Source organism: Rutidosis leptorrhynchoides, chromosome 5 (genome assembly GCF_046630445.1).
Source record: "Rutidosis leptorrhynchoides isolate AG116_Rl617_1_P2 chromosome 5, CSIRO_AGI_Rlap_v1, whole genome shotgun sequence".
In the NCBI taxonomy this organism is placed as follows: Eukaryota; Viridiplantae; Streptophyta; class Magnoliopsida; order Asterales; family Asteraceae; genus Rutidosis; species Rutidosis leptorrhynchoides.
The window spans coordinates 421,957,657-421,968,875 of NC_092337.1; the positions used below are offsets into that span (position 1 = coordinate 421,957,657).

Below are 11,219 nucleotides of genomic sequence, written 5' to 3' on the forward strand. Positions count from 1 at the left end.
CCATGTAGTTTGAAATTTGTAGTCATGTATGTTTAGTGGTTTTGTGGTGTTTGCTATGTGCTCGAATTAGGTTCGGTCTAGTTAGCGGGTAGTGTAGTGACATGTTTGCTAGTCTCGAGCCCTTTCCATCTTCGTTCCTTTTGTATCGGTTCTTAGGTTTCTTCATTTTTCGATGAAGAATCCTTGTTTTATAGTAATCGTTATTTGTAGCCAAAAAAAAAAAAAAAAATGATACATTCATTACCCTTGTCTTTTTGTATCTCTTTTGTACCTTTACCCTTTTCTTTTTGTATCTCTTTTGTAGCTACCAGCCAGTACCATCACATGATTGATACAACTCCATTTCTCATTTTTCTCATTGAGATTTCAAGTTTTTATTTATTAGGTCCTCTCCGATTCGATTTGCTCCATGAAGATCATAACAAACTAAAGCACAACCATCACAATTATTACTTGCAGGCATCGCTAGGTCATAAGATTAATATTAATAAATACGGAGTATAAGTTTTTGTTGTTGACATCTTTTTAGAACGGCAATTTCGGCATCGAATCCTCTCATTTGCCACTCACGCACCCGTTAGGAAGAATCTCCTCGCATCCATCGCGCAAAGCGTACCCAAAATGCTTTAGGTTAACTACTTGGCCCGCACAAAGTGAAGGATACCAGTGGCACAATCTTGGAGAAAACTCCGCTTAAGATCAAATATAAGTTTTTGTTGACATACACAACAGGTTTTAAAATACATTGTGATTTGTTTGACAACTGCATTAGCATCAAGTTTCTTAATGTAGTAGTTGATCATGCAAGAGTCATGTTTAACAAGATGTGCATATCAAATCAGTTACAGAAAGAAACACACATTTAGTCCCTCTTTCATAACAGAAGGGAATGCATGCATAGACAACTAAAGCATGATTTTGCTGCAGCAATAACCAAACAAAACTTGAAGAGTTTACCTAACTACACCATGGTAAGACTACAAACCAAACCCAAAATTCTTTTCATCAAAATGTTGGTACCTAGTGATACCTAACATAACAGATGTAAGGATCGATGGCTGTGAAATTACACTATATAACTCAAGTGCATAAATTACACTATATAACTCAAGTACACAAAAAACCCTCTCGGTTTATTTATTAATCACGATTTTTCTTAAAAACAAAAACTGAATCAAGAAGTCTGCAAAACAAAGAATATAAATAGCCTAACAACTGGCTGAAAACTAGGAATTCAAATTTGAGATAATCTTGAAAACAATAAATGATAAACTAGAAACCAGTAATAGATAACTTTGGAATATACTTCATTATTCTCTTCCAACTCTACTTATTGCTTTATCCTGAATCACGATTAGCTGCTGGGCTACCAATGTCATGGCCACATATTCAGGAAGCCCACTCTTTACAAGTCCGTTTGTAACACCACGCCCACAAAATCGAATCAGTCAATCACAAACGTTTTCTTTACATTCTATCTTCTCTTTTTCTTGGGGCACAAGTGATGATCTCATCGACTCTCAGAATCATTTCTGCGGCTTCTGTTGCTGACATCAGAACAGCTTGCTTCACCTTAAATGCTTCCGATATTCCTAGCTCTGCCATGTCTCCAACCTGTTCAATATTCAAACCTGGATAAATTGGATTTATGTAACCAAATCTCACCATATCGTTCATAACAAAAAATTTGATTACCATTATAACATTATAGTGTGCTAATCATATTTCATATTTAATACTATTATGGAGTAGAAAATTAAGATTAAAAGAAAAGAAACAAAAGAATGCATAAACCGGTCAACACATCCCAACTAGACTATTTTTCACTGATTTATTTTTGGATGGTTTAAAATTTTCAAAATTAACCATTTAATTAAAAAGGGTATATAATATAACATAACAATATTATATAGTATAAAGCTTAAAAAAGATTTAGATGTAACTATTGATTTACTTACATTGCCTGTTATCACATCTATCCCTGCGTTGCTCGTCTCTTTGTGGTGCTCGGCACGAAGTCGAGCAACTAACTCGGCACTGTCTAAACCAGCATTGTCTGCAATAGTAGTAGGAATAGCAATTAGTGCCCGCGAGAACGCTTCAATGGCATGAGATTTTTTGCCAGGTGTCTTTCGGGCCAGCTCATCGACTGCCTTTGCCATCACCATTTCAGGCCATCCACCACCTAAAAGAACCCTACTATCGTTTACTGTCTGAGACAGAACACATAACGCATCATGCAACGATCGTTCAGCTTCATCAAGGACATGGAAACTGTCAAAATTTGAGATTCAATAGCGTCAATACACGTCAAAAAATATAAAACTGCCAAGTTAACTTTTAAGTATTGATTAACAAATTCCGGTTTATATATCTTACAATTTTGGAAGTGATTAACAAGCCTCGGCGAACGAAGATTATGGAAAGAGTAAAATGCAAGTACCTAATTACCCTATCTTTAAGCCAGATTTTGAGACCTTTCCATTTTTACCCCTGAATCACGAGACACGTCTCCTTGTTTCACTTTCACCTAAATGTCCTTTTTGAGTTTTTGGTCATTTTACATCTCAAAATCTAGCAACATTAAAACTTTCCAAACACTTGGCCAATTAAATTATGTTGACTTTTGTTAAAACTTAAAACATTAACAAAGTAATTCACCAAATCATTATCTCCTACAGCCCGTTTTATTACATCTAATTTTGATAACTCAAAATCAAATAATCACTTTCAAAACACACATCCAAACATTCATATTAGCCTACCATGGTACATCAACATTGAGGAAGATGCATATAAATTATAAATCAAACATGATGAAAATATTAGTTTAAGAAGTCATGTGAATAATGAAGCATTATGTAATAAGATAAATAAAATAAAATATTATGCCATACCTTGCACCTCTTAGAACAATGGTACAGGCCTGACCCATTTCGACACCCGAAAAATGGATCAACTTGTCTTCACCAATCATAATCTCCTCAATAAGTTTGCAGTGCCCGAGTTTAACAGACTCCGGATTATCAAAAGTTGATGCGATTTCACCACCAGTAACTAAACCAAGGCGTTCAATACCATCAAAATCAGCATGCTCAATTGCAAGAACACCTGCATCTGCAAATAACTCCTCTGGGAAATTATAGATCAACTGTCGGTTTACAAAACAGTTAATCCCATGACTAATTATCTTTTGCACTTTCTCTCTCATTTTTTCTTTTTCTGCTCCTTCAATCTGAGCAACCTTTGCCATTGAATCCACTCGAACTCGTGCTCCATAGATTTTTACTTTATCTGTATCCATTGCTGTATTTGCAACCAATATCTTTGCATTTTCAATGCGTTTTGGCTGCCCAAGGCCAATCTTTTTGTCTAGAATAAATCTGCATACGCAATACAATACAAATTGGGAAAATTTATATGATATAACGACTACAAAAAAAAAAGACTGACCCACCCCTCATCCAAAAAAGAATCCTTTAGTGACCCTCCAGCCTTCTTGATGATTTGAATGGATTCCAAGTTTGTGCTTCCCTGACATATTTGAGAATATTATTAGAAAAATAGTATAATAATCATCATAAAAATGATAATATCAACATATGTTATTATGTTACTATTTTTTCCTATTTTAAGTCGTAACGATAATGATTTTTATCAACTTTTGAAGTCAACAAATACAACCATACTTACTTTTAGTCTCATAACAGCATCAACAGCCAATGTTGCAAAATGTTCCTTGCCTTGTGAGAGAATTTTAGAACTCAAAGTCGTCTTCGCAATCCTCATCAAGTCTAACCTAAATTTTTCTGCGATAAACAAGCATATCATATTCATATTCATCAAGAGTAAACAAAGATGAATTCATCTTAATCCCTCCCTTTTTTTAGAAAGGCAAGCTCACACACTCATTCACGAATTTTAAGACAGATATATATATATACATGTCGAGCCCTGGAATCCTCGAACCACCAACCTATTGGTTGAAGGGGCCACCTCAATACCGACCAATGACCCTTTGATTCTCAATCCCCTTTTTTATGAGCCACCTTAATTTAAATAGGCGATACTAGGCACTAAGGTGAGCACCTCACGTAGATTAAACGCCTATAATGCATAATATATAGATTGCTTTGTTATAATATTTTCACCTTACAAATGCTTCCACATTTCAAATACTTCATTTACTTACCAAAAGTAGTCAAAATTAAATTTTCATTCCTTCAAATCTAGACTTTGGATTGATTTGTTAGTTGTGTTAGCCTTTTAGTTATGTTACACTTAAGATAGAAAATAGCTTATTAAACTTAGTAAAAAGGAGCACACAATTACTATCAAAATGGTCAGAAACGTATTCTGCTTTGTTTGCTATAAAGGGTGACCTATAAATGCAAAATCACAATATGAATAGTATATTGAATTTGATTTAAATTGTATCAACAAAACCTGCATCCTCTTTATTATCCTTGACCCTCTCCATCAATGCTGTACGAGCACAATCAGCAGCCATTCGGTAACCTGAATCAAAAACAGTCCAACTTATTAAAAACTGATATCCGTGTTATATATCTGCTACATCATATAGAAACGACTAAAACACAGTTTATGTATTCAGCATTGGATCATACGAAGAAAAAAACAACAATATAACTCAACAACACAAACCTGAAATTATTGTCATCGGATGAATTTTAGATGCAACTAACTTTTCAGCCTCCCTCAATAGCTCCCCAGACAAAACTACCACTGATGTAGTCCCATCACCCACTTCATCATCTTGCACTTTTGAGATGTCTAACCGTTTGAGTAAGAAACATAACAAAAACAATTTTTTTGCTGCAAATCTTAAATCCATAGTAATATCCACCATCATGTATTTACCCAAAAAAATAAAAATGAATTTGCATAAGGTAATTAAATTTAAGTCTAAAAGCAGTTTCATAGATTAAAACGACAATCATGCAACACTGATAATACGACTACCTTCTTAATTCAACCATATAATTAATGATAAACTACAATTCCAAAAGGATACCAATAAGAACCTTAGCAGCAGGGTTGTCAATATGAAGGGACTTTAAAATAGTAGCACCATCGTTAGTCACCGTGACACTCTGTCCTCTACCCGTGGACTGTAATATTTTATCCTACAAGAGAAAAATACTTAAAATGAGTAACTAGATAAAAACACAGATCAAAATATTGACAGTTAAATAAAAGTAAAAAAGGAGACTAACCATTCCTTTAGGCCCTAAGGTTGTCTTGACCACATCAGCTATCACCATGCCTCCAACAAACGATGCCTAAACCATAACGAATAATGACATTCACTAATCAGTAACAACTATTTGAGTAAAGTAAAACGTATGAAATCAAAGTAATCAGTAACAAATGTTTGAGTAAAGTAGAACGTATAAAATCAAGACTCATAAAGCTCTCACCATACGGGCACGTTCACCCTTCTCTTCGGTGGCTTCATCTTTAAAAAGTTGTCCAACCTGAATACATATTAAAACTAGACTGCTTAAGACCAGGGATATGGTGATACCTATTTCAGATATATTATATTGTAAATCAGCTGGTTTCAGTGTAACATACCGCCATTAATACGCCGAAATTGAATAACTTTGAAGGTTATCACTCAAGATCTAAATCAAAAGAGATCATATTTCTAGTTAGATACTAGTTATGACGTAATAATCATAACACAAGATATATACCGTGGCAGGAGTTCAATGTGCACAGGTCCGGCAACGAACGATAATAAATAAAATTACGACTATCAACAATTTTGTTCCTAGGGTTTCTAAAATGAGATAACTGTATTTATTTCATGATATGTTGAACATTTCATATTTCATGAATAATGAACAATTAAATCAAAATGTAACAAAATTATGAGCATTGGCAAATATCACCAAAAAGTTGGATCTTTGGAAATGAATTTGCTTAATAAAATTAGAAATATACATAAACATTGAAAATGAAATATGTGAAAAATATGATGAAGAAACATACGTGTGTTTTGCTCAATCTACTAGGGTGTTGCTGTAAATCGCTCGTAAGATCACAGAAATACGTCAGTGAGTGAGTGTTGAGTTCAATTTCGGTTCAGAGGAGGAAATTAGGGCAATAGGGCTGTGTTTTTGATCTATTTGGGCTCAAGCCCATATACATATACATTTGGGTTAATATGGTCCAAATTAAAATGGGCATAGGAGATAAGGGGCTGCAATGATGTTGTAACCTACTCGAGATATATTCAAGATTGACTTGGTATAAGAGTATAAGTCGAGTTGAACTGGAATGCGAACTCGAACTACTGTAATTGGTTTGGTTCTCACCCTTGTAAGGATCGCATAGCCCAAACACAATGTCCTGTAATATAAGTCCAAGAGTCCATCCTTTTCTAAAACCAATTGGTGATAGAGGGACTTCCCCTTAGACTTATATACATACATTTGTTTTATCCCATGACCGATGTGGGACTTTGGTTTGCACCCTTACAAACCTCCCCTCAAACCGAAGACCACATCACCGAGCCTCCCCTTCAACGATACTCCCGCCATCTTATATCACCGGTCTCTTTTCTTTCACTTTTCTTTCACTACCGGTACACGCCTCTTATACCGCCGATCTCTTTCTTTCACTATTCTTTCACCATCGGTACAAACCTCCCCTCAAACCGAAGACCACATCACCGAGCCTCCCCTTCAACGATACTCCCGCCATCTTATATCACCGGTCTCTTTTCTTTCACTTTTCTTTCACTACCGGGACACGCCTCTTATACCGCCGATCTCTTTCTTTCACTATTCTTTCACCATCGGGACACGCCGCATTTTCACGCCTTGGGAAGGAAGACTTTCAATATAAGGCACCATGGCTCCATTATCGTTGGCAAACTGAGGGGTGTGCCATGTCGCACCGTGCGGTTAGGGGTGCGCCACCACTGCGTTGTTCACCACATCGGGCTATAGCCTAGCTCTGATACCATTTGTAAATGATCGCATAGCCCAAACACAATGTCCTGTAATATAAGTCCAAGAGTCCATCCTTTTCTAAAACCAATTGGTGATAGAGGGACTTCCCCTTAGACTTATATACATACATTTGTTTTATCCCATGACCGATGTGGGACTTTGGTTTGCACCCTTACAACCCTTCCTATTGGATATGCCAAGGTACAATCCTTGTTCAAGATTATTATTGTTCTTCCTTTATTAATTCTTGATGCTTTGTTCGTAGTTCACCCCCATTGCCTAAGAACAGTATATAGTATATGGGTTATTTGTTTTAGATTTCTTTGTTCCAAGTTGTTTTTGGAATTCATTTGTTGTTGTATTTGTATTTTTTTCATATAATTATAATACTCCGATTAATATAATATAAACTACTAGTATATGAATTTTATTTGTAACAGTTTGTCATATGTAGAAATGAAATTAGGAAAAAGTAAATTAAAAGGGAATGTTACACAAAAGGTACAACCGGGGCTGATTCCGAGAATTTAAGTACCTAGAATGAGGTGAAAAAAAAAATACTCCCGGACCCTAACGAATAATATAAGCTATTAAAAAAAAGGTTCTTAGACCCAAGGTTTTTTAAAAAAGGGTCATTTGAGCTTTGATATAATGTCAGTGGACTTTGATTACTTTTTTTTTGGGTTTTGATTGTTGTTTTTGGGCTATTGTGCTTCGCTTTCGCTGCTTCAGCTGTGTTCTCCTAGTTCCCATGTTTCACAAATCTCCGATTGTGTCTTTATATATATATATATATATATATATATATATATATATATATATATATATATATATATATATATATATATATATATATATAAAATTGGACCCTGAAAACTATGTGCCTCGAGTGGTCGATCGTGTTGTTCCCCCTCCGGGCCTTCCCTGGGACTATACTTATGCTACGTACTTAACATGCTCAAAAGTTTGTACTTCATCAATTTAAGATACAAAATGCAAAGAAACAAAGAATTGCTAAGATTTATCTATTAATGTATGAGCAGGGGTTCATTGCAAGAACATGATACAATTATCAAAATACATACAATATCTTAATCTAAGAGAATCAACTTGGGCAATTGGTGATTACCAAATAAGTTACACTTCATATTTCATACTCGTACTTCATGATGAGATGAAATGAAACATTCTTTTGAATAACTTACACTCTCCATTTTCCTCATCCTTACATGACCAACAAATTCCCAAAAATATATGCTGTACATGGTACTTTATTTTGTACATATTATTAACACAATATTCTTATATGTCATATTTATGAGAGTCTACACATGCAGAACTTGAATGCAATAGCGCTTGACAGGATGCATACAACTCACTACCGGTGCTCATTTCATCCTTATGATCTGTTGGCTCTTTGAAGCCTAAAAGGCCAGCTAAAAATATTACCCAAAAAGTAGTTTGAAGGAATCTGATGTTTGCCCCACTAGTTGTTAATAACTTTCACATAAGATGCTGCACATTGAGAAATATGTGAAGGATATTCTATATGCATCCGAATATATACATCACTTAATTGCTCTATAAATTGTTATTGAAAGAACAATGTTGTCTTATAGATTGCGCTAACATTTGAATTCATTCATTGTATAGATGGATAGCTGGGCATTACTCCTTGCGCAGTAGATTGTTCAATTTAAATTCTACCGCCAAGGGAGATTTGCCCTGCCTACATCTGATACGAAACGTCAATTAGGCAAAACACACGTGTATTTATGAGTTATATAATATAATATGCGTATTTATTTATTTTGGTGGTATTTTTTCTTATTTAGTTCCTCTTATTAGCAGTAGACTTTAATTCAGATCTCGTCAGCAAGTAATGCATGAAAACAATAGTAATCATCGTATATTTTTATTAATGTTTTTAATCAAACTTCATGTGTGAATGTGTGATTAGTTGATAACTTGGTTTTCGAGTTTCAATGCAGTGATGGCTGCTTTGACTACATTTGTAGCTGACTCTGACTCTAGCTGTTATTCAACACTTGAGAGTAAACAAGAAAAGCATGACCAATCAGAGGTGTTTGTTGATGATACAGACAGCAAATATTGTAGTTGGACATGTGATCATCTCAAAATTTGGGAATGGTCTGCTTAAAGGTTCAAAATGGACGGGTTGGGTAACTAGTCAATACAGGCTCCAGTTTAAATGGGTGACTATCTTTTATGGTAGACCGTGGTATCGACACTAACTTTCTTCTTACTAGTAGTAAATTTCAGTTCAGAGATACTCGACAAGTAATGTGTGTATTGAAAACAATATTAGTCATCTGATACTATTGTTCTTGATAAATTTAATGTGTTAATAGATGATATCTTTGTTTAATTTAACATCATAATTTATTAATAAGACAAAGACAAAATTGCTGAAATGGTCCCTGTAGTTTGTACCAAAATGCTAATTTAGTCCCTGTGCTTTTTTTTTTGACAGATTTGGTCCCAGTAGTTTGTAAAAGTTGCTGATTTAGTCCCTTTGACCGACGACCTTCAAAAAAGGCCGTTAACTCTAGTCATGTGCCAGACATGTAAGGGTATTATCGTCAGTTTCTTTCCTTTATTAGCAAAATTGCTGAAATGGTCCCTGTGGTTTGTACCAAAATTGTTGAATTGGTCCCTGTGGTTTGTTCGAAAATGTTGGTTTCATCCCTACATCAATTTTATCGTTTCCAGTCATATTTGTGATCATAAACATAAGCAAAACGAACTTAAATATAAAAAAGACGAACAAAGATACAACAAGATAAACTTAAAGCTCGGGAACAGAAAACAAACTCTAACACAAGACATGACTATCTAAAACCGAGTCTTGCTACAACAAGGAAATCACAATCGAAACCGCAATAGTAAAACAACACCTAACGAACCTAAACAATGACAATCAAAATACACAAAACACAAACAAGAATATAAACTAACTTAACAAATCAGTTAAAAGGCTAAACACTCTAAGCCACACCATTTGTTGTCTACTTTTAAATCATAAATCATAATCATAAAACTCATAACAGGTAGGCATTCCATGAAATTGCTAAACAAAGACAAACAAATTAGTCAACAATAAGACTAGTCAATGGTTTAACGTCAAGTTTCAAAATCAGTATGTTGACACCACCAAATCACCAATAATACTTTCAATTTTCTTACCCATTCTCAAGAACACATCTAAAAAGTGTAACATCAGATACAAAGTTCCTCAAAAATTGCAAATTGCAGTCGCGCAGTTACATATAATCCGTGTAAGCATATCTAATGGAGTACTGCATAATTGAACAAATTGTCCAACTAAATAACATACAATCAAAAAATATACTCATAGAAGTTACTATATTCGATTACGTATATCAAAATTGTGAATCAAAATTATCGATAATAAATTCGTTGAATTAGTTTTTCAGTCTTCAAATCCGATTTTCTTCCAAACAGATCGTCATCAAAATCATCACAGTCGTCGTGGCTAACGTCTGAACGGTTAGCCGTGAGCTCTTATTTCAGTATCACCGACAAATCAAGAACATCAACCGGCAGCGATAACGCCGTTACACGATTCTCCATCTCCGGTGACTGTTTCTTTGAGATTCGTGAAGGTTTGATGGATTTATGAAATTCCGGTGACGATGTGACGTTCCAGAAGTCGAATTCTTTGAATTCGAAGGTTAAATTGAAGTGATTTGAATTTAGTGATGGATCTAGTGATTTTAATTTGGTTTTAGTTTTGAGGGTTTTAAATGGTGTTGATTTGGGAAAGATGAAGATAGGTGATGAATTAGAGAATAAAATAAAAGAAAATAATTAATATGCCAAAAATACCCTCATGTGCATAGCATGTGATTTGATTTAACGGGATTTTTTAATGACTGTCAGCGGGAGGGACTATTTCAGTTCGATTTGCATACAACAGGGACGAAATCCATCAAAAAAAAAACCTCAGGGACTAAATCAGTATTTTGATACAAACCACAAGGACTATTTCAGTGATTTTGTCTAAGACAAATCTTTTGAGATCATATAGTTTCTATGTGCTTACAAATAGCCAAATTTTATATGGATTTGTCTTGAATGATAGTGCAACCAGATATCCCAAATCGACATTAGCTTACCCTTGTCTACCTATTATCCGTTAGCCCGTTTTACCATTTTTGGGTTTGAATATAATGATGGATGCTTTAGCAACAT

At 34.7% G+C, this 11,219-nt stretch overlaps 1 protein-coding gene across 1 annotated transcript; it reads right to left on the reverse strand.

The window, feature by feature from the left end:
- Positions 1-1,467: 1,467 nt before the first annotated feature.
- On the reverse strand, positions 1,468-5,604 carry LOC139850010 (T-complex protein 1 subunit beta-like). The gene is made up of 11 exons (XM_071839610.1): positions 5,599-5,604; positions 5,442-5,498; positions 5,238-5,303; positions 5,036-5,147; positions 4,666-4,794; positions 4,447-4,518; positions 3,694-3,809; positions 3,458-3,534; positions 2,898-3,383; positions 1,959-2,274; positions 1,468-1,614 (listed from the first exon to the last, which is right to left on the reverse strand). Exons 1-11 carry the CDS (start codon positions 5,602-5,604, stop codon positions 1,468-1,470), a joined length of 1,584 nt encoding a protein of 527 aa, XP_071695711.1.
- Between the last annotated feature and the right edge of the window lie 5,615 nt (positions 5,605-11,219).

Coding starts and splice junctions, on each gene's coding strand:
- LOC139850010 (XM_071839610.1), bottom strand. Junction 4,519..4,665: donor TCCGATGACAATAATTTCAG/GTTTGTGTTGTT, acceptor TTTTTGATTCAG/GTTACCGAATGGCTGCTGAT. Junction 1,615..1,958: donor TAGATGTGATAACAGGCAAT/GTAAGTAAATCA, acceptor AATATTGAACAG/GTTGGAGACATGGCAGAGCT.